Consider the following 21632-nt stretch of genomic DNA (forward strand, 5'->3'; position numbering starts at 1 on the left):
CTAAAGATTGCAAGATTAATTAGATTAATGTTCTGCCTTTTTAGTCTGGATCATAGTTGATGCAAATAGGACCTTCAGAGAACTTTGAATGCTGACTTATTTGTGAAAAGGATGACAGCCCCCTAGGCTCTCAAATTAGCCAGGTTTTGGTGAGTCTTTTACCCCTTGGGATAGGTTTTTAAAAAAAAAAAAGAAAAATCCAACCAGATTTTATTTACTGTAGCCAGGCATGGAAGTGCAAGATTTATTTTCTCAACCAAACTGTTCCAAGAGCGTATCTTTCATGCGTGTAGTGGGTGAGTTCTTGGAGTCTGAGTTCTCTAACAATTTCTGTCTGAATCTGTTCTGGGAAACATATACACTGGGTTTGCTTAGAAGCTCCTCTGGATATTCTAGTAATAGTCATTTGGCAGCTAAAGAATGCAAAAAATTTGCGCTTGAAGTGTATAAGGATATTTAGAAATCTGGGTAAGAAATCCTGTTTATGTTGCTTTAATTTCTTGTAACATTCAGCGAATTATTTTGATGTCTTCAGTGTATGACAACACTGAATGAAGTGTCAAGGCAAAACTGCTTAGAGATAATGAATAGTAGGCTTAACATACTAACTATTCTGCCTTTTGCTTGTGTTAGCAAAAACTCGTGCTGCTGACTTACTGGTGAATCCACTAGACCCAAGAAATGCAGATAAAATTAGAGTTAAAATTGCTGACCTGGGGAATGCCTGCTGGGTGGTAAGTGTGACTACATCATTTTAGCTTTCACTATTTAGAACAAGTTTTTTTATTGTCCTTTTTTTCCATTAATGTGGTTCTTTCTATTTTAGCATAAACACTTCACAGAAGACATCCAGACAAGACAATATAGATCCATAGAGGTTTTAATAGGAGCAGGTTACAGTACACCTGCTGATATCTGGAGTACAGCATGTATGGTAAGAGCAATACAATGTGTATTTTACAAGAGTAAACCTTCTAAAAACAGTTGTTATTCAGTGAGGAAACCTGATGCGGATGGTTCTGACATTTTGACTCAAATATATTATCATAAATTATGTTGTATCAGATAGCTGCTGCTGCTTTCTTTCCTTTCTTTCAATTTCTCAAGCCTTCTTAATCAAAAGGAAATAGTTTGGAGGCCACATCTAATTTTCATGTGATGCATTTTAAACTTGTAGTCAGAAACATGCAAGTTTAGAGAGAAAATATATGTCTATTTTGAATGACAAATTGTAACTGAAAAAGTACAGCTGCTTGTTTCATTCCAGTCATAGAACCTGTGCTACTGTTAGCTGTGATTACATCCCTTTTTCTTGTGTAAAGTAGCAAAACAGTGAAACACTTTAAATTGGTGCCAAGTGCAGTGAAAACATGGATTGAATTAGGATTAGTTCTAAACTTTCAAGAGAAGGAATTCAGTTTATTAGTGTAAAATATATGGTAAAATTCTGTAGAATTAGTTTTAACACAGAACTGAAATTACAGCTTTTTAAGAGTCTTTAGAGAACAGAAAAAGTGAAAACTTAATCATGCAGCTTTCTGAAACACTCTGTAATATCTCTTTGAGGATAAACAAGCTGCATACATCTTCTCATTAAAGATAGTACGTATTTCCAAAAAATAAATTTAGAAATACCTTTGCCTGTTTTAAAAGCAAAAACTTAATCAAGTCTTTATATTTTACAAATGCATGTCTGATAGGAGTAAATGTGTGAGGAGGAGGAGGAGAAGATTCAAATACTAGACACAGTTTGCAGGCGTGGGGGATGAGAAGAATTACGCAGCTTGGAGGGAGAGGAGGAGGAGGAGGATTGAAAGGAACATAAAATCCTGCAGATATTATAAGCTCAGCAGGCCATGTGTTGGAAGTAACTAACCCATAAGTTAAATTAAAGTATGTTTCCTCTGGAGTTTAATACTAGCTTTTCCTTTAGTACACAGAAAACCCATCCATTTCCAAATTTACTCTTCCATTTGGGGGCAAAATGGAGAATTTTTCTATTACATTGAAAATAAAGCATATAAAATATTTCACAGTTAGTTCTTTAATTCTTTTAATTACTCTTCTCTTAACTAACTAAAAAATTATTATAGAGACTATTTGCTCTGTTGCCTAGTATTTTGTAAACCTCAGTTGAGCTTGGTAACCTTTTATTTTATTGGACACCCTTTATTCATCTTTCTTTCAAGTTGTACCTATTGCTGCTAATTTTATAGTCTTTTATAGTCTTTTAGTCTTGTAGCTAAAGGCACATAAATCAGGCTGAAGTCTATCTAGAATTGTGTTTAAAGATAGTGGGGTACTTAATAGCAATATCACACCTAAGGAATATAATATTCATGCAGTACTCGGGGTTGCCCAGCCTATTACAACTTCTCCATGTTATATAAGGGTTACTGCTTTCTTCAGACTTAAGGAAAGAAAAAAGCCTAAAGCATCACTGTCACTGGAGGTATCTTAAATCAGATTCACAATTATGAATGAAATTTCAGTATTTTAATGAGAAAAATATATTTTTGCTTTTTTGTTACGTAAGCTTTGCAGGTAGTAAAAGCATTTGAGGCAGTAGTGCTGTAATTCTGCCTTGTGTCACACCCTCTAGGTTTTTGCCCCTAAGAACTGCAGTAGAAATTTACAGCCCTGACATACAGTTTTTGAATTCAGTTGTCATCATGGTATAGATGTGTAAAAAGTAGAGAGCAGCCTCTCAAGCTCATAGAAAAAATTCATTGTTGGAAAGCCCCCAGAATCTGCTTTCATTGCTGTGTGGCTGAGAAAATGGGTCAGAGCACTGTGGATGCTGATCCTGTATCAGATGGAAAACAGCACTGAGGTAGGGATTGCCTTGAAGACCTTAATACCTCTTTCTGCAGAGGACTTGTAACAGAGATTAACAGCCAGGAAAACATTCCTGATGTGGAACTGCAAACTCCCAGATAACTTACTTAGGCTGTCTTTGGAAATTATGATGTGAATCTCTCCAATCCCTAAAGCAGTCAAAAACTGTGAAATGAGGAAGTGTTTTAATGCCACTACAGCCCCACTCGCTTTCTAAAGTTTGGTTTCCTTGTTGTACCTAGATTTGGTTCAAAAAATGCCCTTCTAGGTTATCTTGCTCCTGTTTCGTATTTAATTCACTTTGTTCCATAGTGTTTACTGTGTTTTCAAAGGGATTGTCTGCTGGAGCAGGTGGTGTTTATTTTCAGCCAAAATAACAGCTCAGATATCCTGTTAGCCATGTTGTCCAGGACTCTCAAAGGGGAGCAGAGATTACTTTGCTTGTACAAGTCCAGAGTCATTAAGGGCATTTTTGGAAGCAGTACTGCGCAAAATGAGTGGTCCAGCAGTATTTCCATTACTTTTTCCTTGTCAAGTTTCCATCTATCCATACTTCACCTAATGTGACAGCACCAAGCACACATGAGTACTGCTTAGATTGCAAAATAGAAGATTTTCTCTGTATCCGCTCCTGTGTCAGATATTCTGGTTCACATCTCCATTTAAAAAATAGCAACAAAAAAGGCCTTTCTTGGAACTTAGTGTCCATAGGGTTTCTGTGTCAGAGATTTATGTGTCTATAAAACACACCTATCATTTTATGTGTCCTGGGTTTTATGAAGGATGACTCGGAATGCTTGGTACCAGGATTCACCTGGAGTCTTAACTTGGTCTTATGCTTTATAGATCTCCATTTGAGCCTAAGGTTTTCACTGCCTTTTGCTTGCTAATGAAATAATCTTGCTCACTGAGGGATAGCACTGACCATGAGTAGCCCAGCTGCTGGTTCTTGCATTGGCTTGTATTTATGGCATAAAGTGTGTTAAGCACAGAAGGTTGTGTTTGATCTCAGCAGCAGCAGAATGTCTTTTTTCATCATACCATTAGCCTGTCAATTTTACGCAGTTTTTAATAATAAGGATGAAGATGAGGTTATTAAACAAAAGCCTCTGATAAAAGGGCCCTGAGCATGCAAAGCATCTATGTTCCCGTATGTACAGCAACTTCCAGAATATCCCTGTACGAATCTCCTGGGACAGGGTATTTTGTGTCTGCATGGAGAACATTCCTTTCCTGGGCTCAGTTAGTTGAGATGGCTTCATCTAGCCAGGAGCTCGATGGTTTTGATGCAGCTTCCAGGAAAGAATAATCCTGTTTTATTTGTATTGACTTTAGTATGGGACTAGCCAGTTTCTGATCAGGATTACTTGTGCTGGAAGTGTACGTAATCAGAGCCAAGTAAGGACTTTACCCAAACAGCAAAAGAGGGCAGAATAACTCAGTGCTAATAACCTTACAGTGCTGTTTCTGTGGTGTTATGTCAGTGAATAAGTAGCATTGCAAGCCAGCAGCCTGTGAGCTGAATCTTCTAATTTTAGATAGTTTGACTTGGCCCAGTTCTTGTGCTCCAATCTTCTTTGAATCAGGCTTAAAGGATGAATGTGAATAGCCTCAGACCAGTACCAGTCCTCTGCTCAGGTGAGCTGAGTCGAAGTCTCTAGAAAAACAAATAAAGGAAGGGAAAAAAGAGGATGATGCATATCTTTGGAGGCCTATAATCAGTGCATGCATGAAGTGCTGTGAAGCCAGTGAAAGAGGTTAGATGTCAGTGGGCTTTTCCAGATCACAGTAGAGTTGTTTGCTTGTTCAGTGCTTGGCAAAGAATGCAACGAAATGTACCTTATTTTTTTTCCTAAACTTTGGTGACCTCTGTCTGAATGATTGTTGCTGTCATTTGCTGGACATTCCTAAGTTTGCTTAGGGAAATTGTACAGTGCCCTTTTATTTTTCTTTTAACAACATGGCCTATTTAAGTGGAATACTCAGGTGCTCTCATGGAAAGCTAGACACTGGGAATCTCTCCACATTTACTAAATTCTAGAAGGTGTTCCCGTGCTGTACTAAGCCCTAATTTAATTCGGCCAACAGGGAGATGCATCTCTCATTTTCACCCAAAAAAAGGAATAGATTTGGAACCAGCAGTACCTTTGACAGGATTGAAAACAGTGTTGATGATTTAATTGTATCGATTTGAATTTCCACATTAATAGTATTGAGAGGGTTGCTGTCTTTAGAGCAGAAACTGAACAGACACGGAGTGATTTAGCATTTTCTAAATCCCAGAAAACATGGAACACAGTACTCCACTGCTGCTGCCAGGAAATCCTGGCAAGATAAGAGAGTTAGTACTGGCAGACGGCATCCCTTTTGTATTGCTTCTGGAAATGACTGCAAGTGCCATGATTCCACTGCTTTTCCTTGTTACAATCTCCTTGGATTAGAAACAGGAAAAGCACCTGAAGTGATGAATCTCATCATCTGACTTCTGTTCATTACCTTTTTTTTGAGCTGTGGGGAAATAGGTGACTGTGTTACAGGCTGGGACGTGAACAAGACTTTTAAAGTTTTTAACACTTTTCTGAGGTGGCTTTTGTGGAGAGTTGTGATTCCTGCAATGTCTTCTCTTTGTAATAAGACCTAGCAAATAGATGACAGCTGTAGATCAGCAGGAAGTCAGAGAAGGTGTAAATTGTACTTGGTGTTTTATCTACCCAAAGAGAATACAGATGATTAAAGAAATCACTACCAGGTGTGAGGGAAAGGGGGACAGGCAAAGAGCTTTGAAAACAAGGGACATGCTACTACAAGACAAGCAAGTTTACAGCAGTGGGGTTTATTCATCGGCATTTCTGTTCATGTGAGAGAACTCAGAGGAACAGAATGAAGAACGAGCAAGATATGATGTTAAAATTAAACCTCCATGTAAGTGCCCTTACGTAAATTGCAGGCTTGCGCCCCCAATTTACTTCTTTGTATGATGTTCTCGAATGTGTAGTGGAGAGGTAACTGTCCTTAGCTACTCTTCCACTGTTGTAAGCAAGGAAAAAATGATCATGTCTCCATGGGATCATGAGTATCATTGTGTTAGTATGTGTGAGTGGCACATACCAAAGGTGTGATGACAAGCCTCAGTCTGCACAGAAGCAGTATTTTGAGGAAAAATGAAAAATCAAAAATGGAGTTTTGAGGGGAGAAAAAGCTGAAGTTGCCATGCACATATTTTTCAGTAGGCAGATACAGTACAGAATGCTGTTATTACTCGCTGTACCCCCTTTTTGAAGGTGGTGGGTGGACAACCTGAAATACTCAACAGAAAATGATTTCCGAGAGGGAGCTGACTTTCCAAGGCAACCACTCAGTATGTGCATGATTCCAAGATTGGAGTACAGCAAATAAAAGAACCCTGTTTCCTTTCCGAGCATCCCATGCAAGTCTCTTGTTTTGTATATCTGGCCTTTCTTACCAAGCACTAACCCTGCAAAATGCCTTTCATATTCTTCCCATTGCCTGGCTCTTCAGAGGGAGACGTCCATGGGAGAACAAACTGTCAGCTGGTGTGTGTATCTCAAAAAGCTTTTTGATCTTCTTTCCATGTTCCCACTGACCTGTGGAACAGTGTTCTTAAAACCAAGCCTACTTTTAAAGCAGTTACAGTCTTCCCATTCACATCTCTTCATTTCAGCTGGGGCAGAGAAGCTCTGGCCAAGAGCTACAGCTCATCTGTCAAAATAATAATTCTGGCCTATAGCTTGTTCTTTTTCAGCTGGGGCTTCAATTCAGGGAGGCTGATGCAGTCCAAGTGAATGTTCTTCCAGTCCTCTCCCAGACAGCTTTCCCTAGGCGTGCATCCATTTTTCAATCACCAGATTGAGTACACAGCTGTCACACAGTGAAAATGTAGCTATTTCCAGTTGTGTGGTTGGATATGGGTCCATTATATACAATAGTGATGCCACCCAGTTCTGTACTCTGGTAGGTTCGCATGCAGTCGTGTGGCAGGAAAGAAAAAGAGCCTCTTCAGAGCCTATAAAACAGCAGTGGAACCGTTCATATGAAAGGTTCACCATCTGCAGGTGGAGAAAAGCAGTCTAGACTGGTTTTCTGTGATAACCTTAGGAAAGTGGTAAGTAGAAATTGCCAGAACAGTCTGTAAGGATGGATGATTGCCTTGGGCTTCTGTGCCATATGTTGAGTGTGCTGTATCTCATTTTTTATCTCCACATAATAAATGAAATGCTGACTTCTCTTGGTAAATGTCAACATTAAGTAAAAAAAATCATGATATTTTAAAGTTGGAGTTTCATGGAGTCAAGAAACTAGCTTTTACAAATTAACACTTTAAAAGGGAAAGTAAGTAAATATGGTTAGTCTGTATTTGTAGCATCATGGAAATTATAGACGAAATCAGGTTTAAAGGGATCTCTGTTATCTGCCCCCTTCTTGAACAAGGGTTGTTGTCAAACTTGAACGAGGTCACTCAGAGGGGTGCACACCTGTCAGGATGGCATTTCCACAGCCTTTCTGAACAGCCTGTCCCACTACTCAGCCAGTCTCACCAAAGAATTTTTTTTCCTCATATTTGATTGGGATTTCCCATCTTGCTGCCTGTGTCTGCTCTCTGTTGTCCTTTCAATGGGAAGAGTGTATCTTGTTATTCTCTGCCACTGCCTTCAGACAGTGGAGTGCAGCAATTAAATCTCTCCTTCTCCCTTCTCCCACCTGAGCAAACCCAGCTCCACCAGCCTCCCCCTCCTCTATCTTCTGCTCAGCCTCCATAATGCCTGAGGCCAGGTCCTTCCTGGCTTTTCTCCACTTTGACACGGTCTCTCTCATGCTGGTGGCCCCAGACGGGTCACAGTTGGGCGAACCAGACCTGTGGTCACTGTGCCGCCCTTGGAGTCTTGGTCTCCTCATGTCGTCACAGTGTCAGTGACCTCCTGTATGGGGATTGGGGCACTGTATGTGCCTACAGCTGGATGTAAAGTGTGAGAGAGTACTGAGAACGCCCAGGAAGTTTAGAGCATCAGTGGTTCCACAGCCAGAGCTGTGGCTCTCAGTATCCAGCAGCAGAGAGCTGCTCTTCCAGTGGCACTGCGTCAGTAACAGCACAAGCTCTCCGGTGCACCACACCTTTGGATATGGGTTTAAAGAGAAAAAAAACTCTGACTGATACAACCCAGAGATGTCATTGTCGTTCTTACAGCTATTTATGTGTTCGTTATAGTATCTCTAACACTGATTCTTTATGATAGAAACCTAGGTCTGGGTTTTACTCTTCGTTAAATGAGGACAAATGAATTTCATTTATCTTGCACTGTGTAGCTAGTCTGTCCTGATAATACATGGGAACATACTACCAGGTTGCCACAGATGAACCTGTGAGACATTGTCCTCCTTGGGTGCTACGAACTATCATTACAAATACTTACCACAGCAACTGGTTCTGTGCATCCGAGTCAGTTTTTTTGTTCTTAGAGTCCTTTAGGGACAGCCAGAAAATCAAAGGCTGTGGCCCCAGCCCATCCTGGGCATGGAGTCAGAGCTATACAAAAAGGAAAAAAGAAGCATCATCATCATTCTGAAAAGCTTTAGTTTTTGTTCAGTGAGAGGGTGGTATAAATACTCCAAATCTATGAGAGCTTTCAGCTCTTGCGATACACAGACTGATCTCAAATTTAGAGTACCACAGCAGTATGCTTACCTCTTGTGCTTCTCTAGAAACACTTTTCACAGTTCTTCAGTTTCATCTTTTTAGTCCCACGCAGACATATCAAGCTATTAATACTTCAGTTTTGGGACAGGCGCTGTATTCTTGTGTAGTCTACCTTTGCGGCTAAATTCAGCTACGTTTCCATTCTTCTCCAGGGATCTGTGTTTCATAGCAGTGAATTTCTCAATGTCCTCAGGAATCAGCCCCATCAGTATGTGCTCTCCTGGGAAAGCTGGTCCAGCTCTTCCTAAGAATAAATATATTCCCATGAGATACAGAGAGGACACTTGGGTCTTCTCTGTCTCATCTCAGGAGAATAACAATGTTCTCTGTGTTGTGTTCAGAGATCTCTCCCAGTGATGACTTCTGGCTGCTCTTAACATTTATTTCAGTTTAGAAACCTGGTACTTTATGAAGTCCTTTAGATTTTTTTCAGCTGTAAAAAGAAACTGCCAATCTTGAGCTAAGAATAGAATAAGAAAATAGTGAATGACTGTTTGTAATGATGGTAACTTCAGAAGTTAAAGGCTTGTTCATAGGATCAACGGAAATGTCAACAAGGAGTGTTCTTGTTTTCTTGGCTGCTGTGTGTGATTGCAGTGAGTTATGTTGGCCGTAGCCCACTTGGATGACACTGCAGTTCACAGCTTGAAGAAGCCAAGTGCCCATAAATAGGTTAAATTTACAGGTGATTTAACAACTCCAGATTAAAAATTGGAACAGAAAAGTGTCTGTTTTCAGGAGACAAGTATTTTATAGTAAATCTTCTAATGGAGTGAAATCCCATCCTAGAATTGTGCCAGGAAGCTCTGCCTCATTTTTGGAATGCTTTTCTGGATCAGATGTCTTCCCATGTCTTGGACATGGAAAATAGTTTGATGTTTGAACCACCTGGAAAGAATTAGATTCCTGTGGCTGCTTGGGCAATTGGTGAGCCAGAGCTGAAAGAGAATAGTTTAACAAATTAGACCAGATGAATCCATGTCTGTACACAAGTAGGGGCTCTCATAGTTGCTTTGGTGCCTTGCAGCTTTTCATATTCATTAACCCATAAAGAGAAAGTCAGTTTTGCCCTCACCTAACACAGGATTAGCATCCAGTGGAAGCATTGCCTGCCCTGAGGGGATCTGATGTCCTGGTGTCTGTTCTGGATTCCCCATCAGTGTCAGTCTCACAGTTTATCCCATCATTGAGGTATTTAATTTGATGACATCTGATTCAACAAAAATGCATTTTAAAAAACTCAGATTTAGAGTCATCAAAGAAGCTTACCCTGTTGGCCAATTTCAAGTGTTTAATTATAGTCATGAGTGGATTTTACTTGGTATTCAGACTTTAATTCAGTCTCCAGCATGCAATCTGACAGGTAAATAGCCTTCAGATACATGTGTAGATTTTATTACGTATTTAGAAATACCTGACACGTGTTTAGAAATACTTGACTACAATCACCAGACTACGCACGAGTCTGTAAAGCCGTGTTTACCATCAGCTCAGTCCAGTGCAGCCGGCCTGTGGGGAGCCGCTCCCTCGGCAGCCTGGTGCTGCTCTGAGCTGGCAGCGCTGCCGGAATGCGGAATGTCCCGGGCCAGGTGCTGCGGGGAGGGGCTGCACTTCCAGCCCTGTGGGATTTCCTTCCTTCATCCCAGCTGGATGGGCAGCAGCACCTGGGGGGTGGGCACTCTGCTGGCGCCTCCGGCCCCAGGCGTGCGTGGGGCTGGGCACGAGGCTCTCTCCAGTGCCTGGGTTCGTGCTGCCTCTGCACTGCAGGAATGATGTCCCCAGGTAAGTGGCCTCTCCTCAGTCTTAGATCCAAGTCATAGGCCTTGAGCTTGGAATGTTAATTCCCTCTCGCTTCTGAGGTGGTTGTGATGTTTTGCTGACATCTTATGATGGAAAATGTTATTTTTGAAATACCCATAACCGTGTCTGTTACGTTATAGGCGTTTGAGCTAGCGACTGGAGATTACTTGTTTGAACCACACTCTGGTGAAGACTATTCCAGGGATGAAGGTATGACTCTCTTGAGATACTGTAAGAGTTTCTTCATATTTTCATTCTCCTTCTCTTAAATTTCCAGTGAGCTTACAGTGAGTTTTAAGTTTTGTATTTGAGTAGAACTGTTCATACACATTGTTTTCAGAATATAAATGTGATTTTTTTTCTTTTTAGTTTTAAGTTCCACCACTAGCAGTGGGTGGGCAAAAACTCCCTTCTGCAGATACTCATCTACTTAACAACTGCCTGAAGGATTTAAACTGCCCTTCTTGTAAGATTGCATATGTGTGGAAACCTGATTGAAAATAACAACATTTTAGTTTAGAAAAGAAACAACAAATTTGAACTTTATAGTATTTTCTCTTTATAAAAGAGTGACACTGGAATAATGTTTACATTGTGTATTTTTATTTTAATTAGACAGTTACTAATTACTTTTTTAAAATCAGAGTTAACTCCTGCTTCCATCTGTATACCTGTCCATTTTCATGCTTGTTTGCTTGTAAATGCTCTTTGCAGTGGTAATGTGGGCATCATTCATTGTTCCTAAATGCTACTAATGATGCCAGAGCTCTGCTGATCCTGGAAACCTCTGCATGGATTTGCTGCAAACATTGTTGATTTGAAACTATTTCTGATTTTTTACTAATTCCAGTTTCTTTCCTCTTCTTTTTTATCCCATCCTTTCCCTGCCCCTTCCACTCCCGTGTCCTTTTTTTCTCTCCCTCATAGACCACATAGCACACATCATAGAGCTGCTAGGCAATATCCCAAGGCACTTTGCTCTATCTGGAAAATATTCTCGGGAATTCTTCAATCGCAGAGGTAGTACCTCTTCTTTTTGAAAGGTGCCGTGATGCAGACAGAAGTGGAATTGCTGTTGCTGGTTGTAGCATGTCCCAGTGAGGAGCATTTCCTGAAATCACACAACAAAATTTTTCATTTTGAAAAGCAAACTTCCCAGGAATCTCTGACAATTTTTTTTTTACCCAAATGTTCTGAAAAATAACTGTTGGTACATTTAAAATTACATGGCAAAACTTGTTTGTGGCAGCTGACACTCAAACATTGTTTTGAGAAGGAAGTTTTGCTGAAAGCATCTTTGCAAAGTAGCCACTGAGCGAGCAGTGTGCACGTGTGTTTTTTACCAGGATCAATCTATTTCTGTCTGTACCGGGCCAGTGTTAGTGTGTGCATGCAATGTACTGATTAAACTGTTGTATGTTTCTGTTTTGCTGGCAATGTTCTCCAATGCAGACCACATAGCATTGATCATTGAACTGCTGGGAAAAATCCCTCGAAAATACGCTATGTTGGGGAAATATTCCAAGGAGTTTTTCACCAAAAAAGGTAACGGTATTTATGCAACACTAATTTAAAGCATAATACTATCCAAAAGGAGAATATGTTCATTTATGGGTACTGAAGAAATATATCCATTTAAATGGAGAGCTGTTATTAAAGAAGAACTTTGGTGTAAACTTGGCTTTCTGGGAAAAGCCACAATTTGCGGTGTTCTTTTCAGTATTTCATTTAAAATTCATTTGGGGATGTACTCAGCAAAGTGTGGATATTAACAAGTGTCTGTCTGAATCTGTTGTCTAATGTTCATGTAAGTGTGAGGACTCAAGTGTGTGGCTCATAACGTGGTGGAAGAACATCTGTCAGCAGCTGTGGTCCTAGATGGTGACCAGCAGGTGCTACTGGTAAGAAGTAATGGAGGTGGGAAGGGAATAACTGGCAGTGGACACTGAGCTGAGTGTGGTCACTGCACACTGGGGGAGCAGGCAGAGCAGATGGGTGTGTGCCAAGCGATGGAACTTTGTCTTTGCCCAGGCTGCTTTAAGAGGCAGGGTTTTGACACGTGGGGGATGTGGTGATGCCTCAAGTGTCTTCCATCCCCTCGAAGTACAAGACAGTGCTGTGCTGTATGGAGGGACAGGGTCTGTCAGGAGCATCCTGTTCTGCGGTAGGGGAACATCCAGGGCTGGCTGGCACAGCTGGGGAGGGCAGTCTTGCTGACCAGAGCTGTGGACTGCCCTGCTTGTGGCTCCATGTGCCTGAGCTGTGCCGTGGACTGGGCAGTGCAGCCCAACAGCTGCAGTGAGGTGTTGGTGTCAGGGGGCTGAGCTGGCAGTGCTGGGCTCTGGGAGCTCGTGAGGCTGGACACAATCAGTGATTGACCCTCCTGTGCACCAGGGCTGCGTGTTCTGTGCTGGATATTTCTGGTACAGCGGGGACCTCCATATGCCTCTGTGTCCTTAAGGAGGCTGGTGATGGCGTTGCAGTGCAGAGAAGGGCAGCAGTGATGATCTAGGAGGGAGCAGCTGCCCTTTAAAGGGGGGCTGAAATGCCTGGGGCTTTTGAGTGTGGAGCAGAGAGGGTTGCTGGAGGAATCAGAAAGGTTTACTTAATTAGGAAGTCAGTGGATAAGCTGACGACAGAACTGCTGTTTGCCAGCATCCACCATGTCAGAGCTGGGGGGAAGCCAGTGAAATTTGCAGAGGATGGCTTTAAAACAAGTGCTTCCCTGCACAGCAGGCAGTGAGCTTCAGGAGCTGGCTGCCATGGTGGGCAGAGAGAGAGAGACTGTGTCAGCAGGCTTCAAACAATCTCCTGGTAACTGAGATGTACAAACTTGAGGCCCACAAGTCTGTAAATGTATAAAGCAGTAAGAGGGCCGGGCACGAGATACCCTGTGGCACCTTCAGACAGCGATTGCAGCTGCTGTAGTGTATCTCACATTCCTAATTTTCACTTTACAGCAGACAGATTGGCATTTTCTAATGCCAAAGAACTGTAAAATGACCTAACAGTTACTCAGTAACTGCAGTGTTGGCAGTGCACAGGAGAGGGCAGTTTGTAAAATTCCTGTGATGTGGGGCGTCTCTGGTGCTTCCACGAGCATCTTATACTGCAGAGTGTCGCTGTTGTCCTCTAGGGCCTGAATATCAGTGACATTCCTCAGAGGCACTGGGGGTGCCTCTTAAAATCCACAGGGTGGGATTTAAGGTAGGATTAAAGGCTTGGTTCACCAACCACACAAAATACAAATGCAAGTTTGCTGTGGAAGATTAAGTAGACTGGATCCCACCTGTTTCTACTTAAACGAGAGAATCTCACATGCAAGACAAAGGAGTAACAAACCAAGCTGCATTTTCGGATCATACCAGTTACTCTACTGCTGCAAGTTGGGGAAACTGAAGTGCTTAGTGGAGGAAAAGGAGAGGTGGCAAGTGTCTTGCTTACTTGAGCATCTTTGCATTGGGCACCAGGTATCTTTTTTCTTTTCCCTGGCCACCCCAGTACTGCTGGCCTCTGGTGTCCCCAGCAGGGATTTGTGTGTGGTGGCCTGGCAGGGTATGAGGGGATAGGCTTCAGAGTCTGCCAGCAAGCTGCTGCATTTTGTACTCATCTGCTTGTGGCCTGAGCACCAGAGATCAGAAGCCTCGAGGTACAGGCCTGAGGCTCTTGTGAGAATTTCTTGCTGTGGTCTAAGGGTGGACTTAGAAATCCCACTGTGAGCTCCTGTTTGGCAAACATCAGTCTTGAGTGAAAATCAGGAAATCACCGTTTGAGTTTTGCTCCTGTCCATAAGCAAGTCTGACCTCAGAGAGATGCTTTAAACGTTTGAGTTGTGCTACTGAAGTCACAGGCACAAAAAGAAAAATGTTAGTAACTTAATGAGTTTACAGGATTGAGTCCTTTCTCAGTAATTGCCTGAGGCAGTTTGTGACACTCAAATAGGACGGTGCATTTAAAAGAGGAAAAGCATTTGTAAGTTACTTCTTATACTATAACACAAATGCTCACGTGTTTTTATAGGGTCTCATCTTGATTGAGCCCAGTAGTAACTCCAGGGAATCCTTTTCTCCAGTGTTGTCATGGGAGCTATTCTGACTGTAAAAATTATTAATATGTTTTGGCACTAAAAGATAAAACCCTTTTGTTTTTTCTAGACCATGGTCCCTTCTGTTGTTCTTCTGGTATTTGCTAGTCCTGTTTCCTTGTGAGCTAAACCTGTGCAAGATGCTAGCCAGGTGCTGGCTTTGCCCTTTGGAAGCTGAGCAATGAGAAGCACTGTTATGCTGCTCATTTAACCTCCTGGAAGGGAGGGAGGAAGGGCTGCCTCCAAGCTCCTCACTTCCAGCTGCTGTACCAGCAGTCCTTGCATTAGTTCTTGGGACCGTGTCGTAGGTGTGTAGCAGCAGATTATATCCCACTGCTGTTTCCCCAGTCCTTCACAGCATCCATGTCCTAGGGTTCAATAACCTTCCTCTTGCCTGGTGACACATCTTAAATTTGTCTTGGATGAATTTCATCGATGAGCGCTGGGTTTTTGTATTACGGTCAGCAGAGAAAGCTTTAAGTAGCATTTTAACCCCTGGTCCTTCAGAAATTTTCTTAGTAATTTCCTTCTGACTTAACAGTCCATTTTTCAGAGGGATCATTGCTGCCTCTGCTTTGGCAACAGGAGTTTTATGGCTCAGAAAACTCCCTTGTTCTCTGTGCATTATCTCCTGTGTGCTTCACTATCACAAATCCAAATAAAGAGCTTCTCTTAGGAAGTTCTCACAAAGAAGTCCATTTCTAGCACTTCCTTGAAAATTCATGCTAATGCCCTGAATACAGATGGTGTCAGACTGGTGGGGCCTGTGCTTTTTAAATTTCTCCCTTAAATATAGGTACAGCCTTGCTCTCCTCCAATGACATGGTACAAACTTCTTGAACTAGATGAAAATACGTGTTGGCAGACACCTTCATTTCCTGTGCTACTCTCATGCTTTAGGATGAAAATGAGAAGGACCCACATGAAAATTAATTCTTAGACTTTTTTGTGCACCTGAGTGGTGTTAATTGTCTTTCACTTACCCTATTTTTTTCCATAGTTAGCATCATGATCCTTACTGAAAATGGAAGCATTAGTCTAAGTGTGGCCCCATACAGATAATTTTTACTGTATCGTATCTTAAGCGCTTTTACAATCTTCACGGAATTTCTTGTGGAAAACTTCAGTCCATAGTGCTAAATACTTTGTTCCTCAGCAGAACTCTGCTGAATATTGTGCTGGCCTTAGCATGGGCTTTCACAAAATGAGGAGTATTCAAACAGCAAGAACTCGCCTTCCACTGTGGCACCAGCAGCCTCATCATGCAGTCGTACCTGATCAGATCTGAGGGAGGAAAGATGCTGGAAATGACAAAATGTGAGTGCAATGATGAAGATGGTGCTGGATGGGAACACACACCCACCCTCCCCCATAGCTAAGCCTAATTTGGTACATGATTACAGCAGCCCATGCAGTGAATGCTGGGAGCTGGAGAAGCCATGGACATGATATTTTTTTTTTTTTTTTGGTAATTTTTTTACTTGCAGTCAGTAACAACTCACTTTCCTGTTGTTTTTTGGCAGTATTTGAGTTGTGCATTCCTGTTACATAATTTACTACCTGTTCTTGTAAATAGTCACCAATACACTCTTTTGGAAACCTTCCAAAAGGTAAGATTTTTGGCAGTTAAATTGCAGAGTTGCACAAAAATTTAAAGGGCTGAGAGTGAGCATGGAAAAGAATATGCTGCTCCAAGATGTGCTGTCCTTCCTGTTATGTGGGGCAGCTGTGGGCCCAAGGCAGAGCCTTTTTGTGTCTTTGGGTACTGATGGGACATGCTTGGACATAAACCAGAACATGGCCTCTGCTGGCATTCCTTGCTGTGGGCAGCACACCTTGAGCTTCTGTTACCAGCAGGACTCTTCTTCAGCTTGTGGATGATGGATTGTTTGCACACTTGCTCTTGTGGGGACTTCGTGACAGCAGCTGAGAGCTGCTTTTTCAAGCACTACCTAGCAATTTCAAGCACTCAACCCAGCCTACTGCTGAGGGCTGAGGCAGCAGAAACTGCTGAGCTGAGCAGGGCCTGCTGAGCCTTTGGGGGTTTTAATCCATTGCATTGAGATGCTCAGCCTCTGGGGCAATCATACGGACACAGCTTACTTCTCCTGCCCTGGAACTTCTCTAGCCACAGGGATGCGCAGAAACTCTGAGCCATGAGCTGATGTCTGATGGCATTTTATGGGCAGTAGGTTACAGGCACGGACAAGCACCAAGCTGACAAATCACTTGGCTTACAAGTAGTATGGCCTGATGCCCCCATCCCAGGTGGTGCAGTGAGCTTGTGAAGCCTGCTCAGCCTCCAGTATTGGGTGAGACCCATTACTCTCCTCAGTGCAGAAGCGTCACTGGGGGCTCTCAAAAGGTTTTTGCAGTGTCCCATGGAGACTGTCTGGCACAGATATATGCCTGAGAAGAAGGGGGATGGCCATGGGTTGCATTAAGAGTACAGAAATTCAGCAGGAAACAACTGCCCTTGTGTTCCAGCTGGTCCCCAGAGATCAGAGGGGCTTGGTGTGGCAGAGCTTGATTACTGATTAGAGCAGATTGGCACTCTTAAGTCTGGTCACATTCAGGAAGAACTTTCACACACACAGATTCATGACTAGTGTAGTTCGTTGAAGCAAGGGGCCATAGATTCATTAGATTGTTGGTGATAAATGCACTGGATCTACAAAGTGTAAGTGTATAGCACTACATAGAAGTGTTCCTAGCTGTGGTCTGACACAGTCAGAAGGCAGATGTTACCAAAGAGATGCCCCTGCTTTGGGGAGGAGAGAGGAGCAAGCCTGTCGACTTGTCTGCAAGGTGGGGTCCTATTCTCATCCTCTCTGAGAAGGACTTCAAATGTCAGATATATTCTTTTGGGAGAAGTAAAGATGCAACTGTAGTCAAATACCCTGTTACTGCCATCATGAATGGTGAGGGGGCAGCCACATCACATATAAATGAGGGATATTGAGAGCCTGGATTTCAAAGGCTGTGGGTCGCATGCAAGGTGACACCTCAGTATCGCTCCCTCCTGCTGGCAGCAGTGAGGGTCATCTGGCCTGACAGCTGCTTGTCTCGCTCGTGCCCACGGTAATCCCTTCACCATGTACCTCATGGCACATCTCATGGCTTTGGGCCTCATTCCCACACAATGGAGGAACAGGAAACTGAAGAGTCTTCCCCATCATGTTGGATGACCCGTGGACAGACCTGGGTAGTGTTGCTGGTTTGAATTACAGAAGGGTTCTTGCCTGCTTTGTTTGGTCTGGGACACATTGCCAGGTTGGCAGAAGTCCCCTCTCTTTGGGGAAACTCAGTGCTGCAGCTGCTGCTACCGCTTGTGTTGGTGGTTGGTTGAAAGAGACTGGAGTGGCAGCAGGTGCTTCCCTCTCAGGAAGGATTCATACCAAGCTTCCTGGGGGTGTTTGCCTGAGAGATGGAGCAGAATCTCTGGAGCACCAAACCTCTGCTCGGCTTGGTTAGGAATGAATCAGTGCTCTGAATCAGTGCTCTGCTGCATTGCTGGCAAATGCCACATAGTGGGGCAAGGACCTGTGTTTCTGAGACCTCCATTTTGGGATTGGAGCAGATTCTGTGAAATTTGGATTCAGTGGCTGATTAAGAAGGAAAGGCCTGCAGTGTTGTTTGGCCATGGTGTGAGTGTGAATGAGTGCCTTTGTGCACGGGAGAGTGAAGACTGCAGGAAGAACCAGTGGAGTCCAGGTGTAACGTACTGACGGCCGTAGGAACAGTTTCTTGGCTTTGACATCGAACATACTCATCTCCTTTGAGGACCTCGAGCAAGCTTGGTGTGTGCTGCCTTTCCTAAACAATGATTCCCAGCCTGGTCAAGGTGCTGTGAATGCAGAGTGGGAGAAAAACGAAACAGGGATTAGTCATTGACCTGGGTAACAAGGTGTTCTTCTAATGCTGTTAATATTTCTGTTTGCAGGAGAACTCCGACACATCACCAAGTTGAAACCTTGGAGTCTTTTTGATGTGCTTGTGGAGAAGTACGGTTGGCCTCATGAAGATGCTGCACAGTTTACAGATTTCCTGATCCCCATGCTAGAAATGGTCCCAGAGAAACGTGCTTCAGCTGGAGAATGCCTTAGGCATCCGTGGCTGAATTCTTAGCAGAATCTTCCAGCTGTTTAAAAAAAAAAAAAAAAAAAAAAAAAAAAGCCAGCAACCACTTTCCAATGCGTTGGACCTAAATGGTGACTGTCACAAAATCTTTAGCAGGATCACACGTGAGCTGGCTTCAATCCTCAGACCTTTATTTTGCTTGAGGTACTGTTTGACATTTTGCTTTTTGTGCACTGTGTTCTTGGGGAAGGGTAGTCTTTTTGTCCTCAGCTAGTAGTTTACTCACCCACTTTCTTCAGAAAACACTTAACGTGTCTTTAAGCATTGTTTCTTGTGTTGTGTGACATTCAGATGTCAGATTTTTGAACAAAAGAAACTTCCCCCCCATGTGTTTTGGCAAGTTTTGTAACTATTTATGAAAAAAAAAATATTTTAGCTGATGCATATTATATAATTTACGAGTGTAAGAAATTTATCAAGTCAGAACTGAGTTACGGCGAGGAATTGTACAATTTTATCTTCTGGCAAAGGGATGTCATTCTTGTATTATAGTATATGTAAATGCACCCTGTAAATGTTTATTTCCATTTAAATATGGGACTGGGGACTCAATTTCAGAGTAAAGCGACTAAGTTTTAGAGAGCTTTATAGCAAACCAATTGCATGTAGTGGACTTTAAACTGCTTTAAGGAATTGTGTAAACTTTCTATTCTGTAGCAGTTCCTGTTCATTGGATTTTAAACGAAGTGGCTCTGGTTTACAGGATTTCATTCCCCAAACGGCACTTTAAAGGAAGGCTAGACTTCTTTCTAATAAAGTATGCATTATCATTTAGCATTCCCTTTTAGAACTTTTGCCTATTTTAAGTGCTTTTAAGAAAAGAAAAATAGCAATTTCCCTTACAATGTGATAGTGAAGACATGGTACCATATGGTGTTGCCTTTTTATAAGCACTGTAAGTTGTACTATACCTTAAGAAAAAGAAAAAAAATTAAAAGTAGAGCATGAGAACCACTCTCTGTGTAGAATTACTGATCTTTTATAATAAAAGTGTGTGCTTGGCATCAGTTAAGGAAGGATATAGCTGCAGATATTTACAGTGCAGTGGGTAAAATAATCCAAGAAGCAAGATCATGCTCATTCCATTCATAGCTTTACATGTTTCTAAAACAAATTGCACTAGCTTTATTCTTTCCCATCCGTAGACATACGACTGCCCATTGTAAGTTGCACGCAACAATTATGTGTTTCCTAGGAAAAAAAGCTGCATAGGCTGAAGCTTATAGGCAATACAGATTTTAGAATGTACAGTACGGAGGTGTGTTTGGGCCTCTTTTAGAAGTCAGTGGGATGAATGTAAGCTTACTCCTGATCTTCATGTAACTACAGTGCCACTTTTTTCTTGACTTTGTCCATAAAAAATTTATTCACATGCCTTTGCAATAACTAGATTGTGAGAAGATAGCCCCATGCTGTAACAATAACCAGTTGTTTGAGGTGCTTGCAGTTGTCTAATTAAAGTGTTTTGTTTTTTCAGACAGTGTTGCTGGTCATTGGAATCTTTGCCTAGCCACGACTCAGCTGTTGGGGTGCTGGAGGGGTGGGAGGTGGGGGCTGGCTTGTCCTGGTGAGAGAAAGGCAGCTTCCCGTGTTCATTTATGAAACACATCACCTGGTGTCAGTCAGAGCAACCCCACGGGTCCTGTGGCAGGAGGGGCTGGGTGGGCGTGGTTTGCTGGGTGAAATGTGACCAAAAAAAAGCGTCTTTCCACCAGCTGTTCTGTAACAAGTCCTGTAAACAAGGGAACGATTGTCCCATGCCGAGGGCTGGGGCAGCCACTCTTCCAGAGAACTGCCAAGGCACCGCAGTGCGACACACTCTGGTCCGGGGAAACTCGTCCAGTGCTGAGGCCCTGACTGCAGTTGGGTTTCAGGACCGTGTGCCTTCGTCCTCATCCCTGGAACTGCTTTTAGCGGCTGCAAGGACAACGCTGCTCAGAAGGATGGTGCCACAATGGACTCACACTGGAGGTAAAAATTATGTTCAGCTTCACACCCAGCCTAGCCCTGTAGTGCCTGGTTGCTGCAACCAGTTACAAAGGCGTTCTTGAATACACAGAAAATGCTGGCACTGGAAGAAGTGCCAGGGCCAGCCCAAGGCAGGTGAGCGAGCACTGGGCTGGCACAGCTCTGCCCCCGCCTGGCCTTGGTGCTGCAGCAGCACTGGGGAGCCCTGCCCAGGCCTCGTCCTGTTCTGCTCCCCAGTGCAGCAGCTCCCTGTACTGTACTAAGACCTTGCCAGTCACAGTTGGTATTTTATGTTCTCTTGTATTTGAAATGATGTTGTCACTTCCTGGAGCTATGGAAGAGGGGCAGAAAACCAGATCTGAGTGCTGAGCTATACAGGATGATGCACATATTTTCAAAATCAGTGTCTGAGCAACTACACAGAGGGTGGGTTGGGTTTTTCTGCTGTTTTTGCTAGCCTAATCCTGTCCTACACTACAGATGCTAGTGTAAAATGTGAACCTCCACAGTGTGTGTTCTGCAGAGCCAGTAGCTATTCAGGAAAGCATTTCTGGTGGATGATTTCAACTAGCAAGATTTTTCAGTAGTTATAAGCAAATCAGAATTTAAAGCTGCCTGCCCCCCTTTTTTTTTTCCTACATGTTTAAAAGAATTGCCACTTACTTTCAGGGGGGTAGGAGCAGCCACTTCCCCTCCTATTCTGTTTCAGCTTTCCTCTCACCCTGGGGTTCTCCTTTCTGGTCTGAGGTGGAGCCATTGAGCACCTTCCTGCTGTGTGAGCAGAACTGAGCAGTTACTGCTGTGATGGAAGGACACCCTCACCCATGACAGAGTAACTGCACTGATGAGCACAACAGCACCAGCTTAGCTGCCGCCTTCAGCAACAGGAATAAAATCACTTCCCTTACCAAAACCCCAAACTGCTACAGAGTTTGTAACATTCTGTACCCCATTACAGCACCACCCGCTCAGCTTCCCCCCTACACCCCAAGTGGAGGGCTTGAGGAAGCACGAGAAAAGGGAAACAGAAAGGTAGTGCAGCAGGCAGGTACTTCCCTGCTCTGTAACCAAGGTCAGAACACCTCTAGC

At 43.0% G+C, this 21632-nt stretch overlaps 1 protein-coding gene across 5 annotated transcripts in view; it reads left to right on the forward strand.

The window, feature by feature from the left end:
* Nucleotides 1-20054, forward strand: part of SRPK2 (SRSF protein kinase 2) — a 134855-nt gene extending 114801 nt beyond the window's left edge. For 2 of the 5 annotated variants that reach the window (XM_032105833.1, XM_032105834.1), the window contains 6 exons: nt 634-734; nt 827-934; nt 10492-10561; nt 11279-11371; nt 11804-11896; nt 18379-20054. In XM_032105833.1, the coding sequence (XP_031961724.1) occupies nt 634-734; nt 827-934; nt 10492-10561; nt 11279-11371; nt 11804-11896; nt 18379-18563 (650 nt within the window). In that variant the 3' untranslated portion in view covers nt 18564-20054. The remainder of the gene's footprint in view (nt 1-633; nt 735-826; nt 935-10491; nt 10562-11278; nt 11372-11803; nt 11897-18378) is intronic. The other 3 variants (XM_032105836.1, XM_032105837.1, XM_032105835.1) reach the window with 2 other exon arrangements.
* Nucleotides 20055-21632: the final 1578 nt, after the last annotated feature.

This window comes from Corvus moneduloides, chromosome 4 (assembly GCF_009650955.1).
Source record: "Corvus moneduloides isolate bCorMon1 chromosome 4, bCorMon1.pri, whole genome shotgun sequence".
In the NCBI taxonomy this organism is placed as follows: domain Eukaryota; kingdom Metazoa; phylum Chordata; class Aves; order Passeriformes; family Corvidae; genus Corvus; species Corvus moneduloides.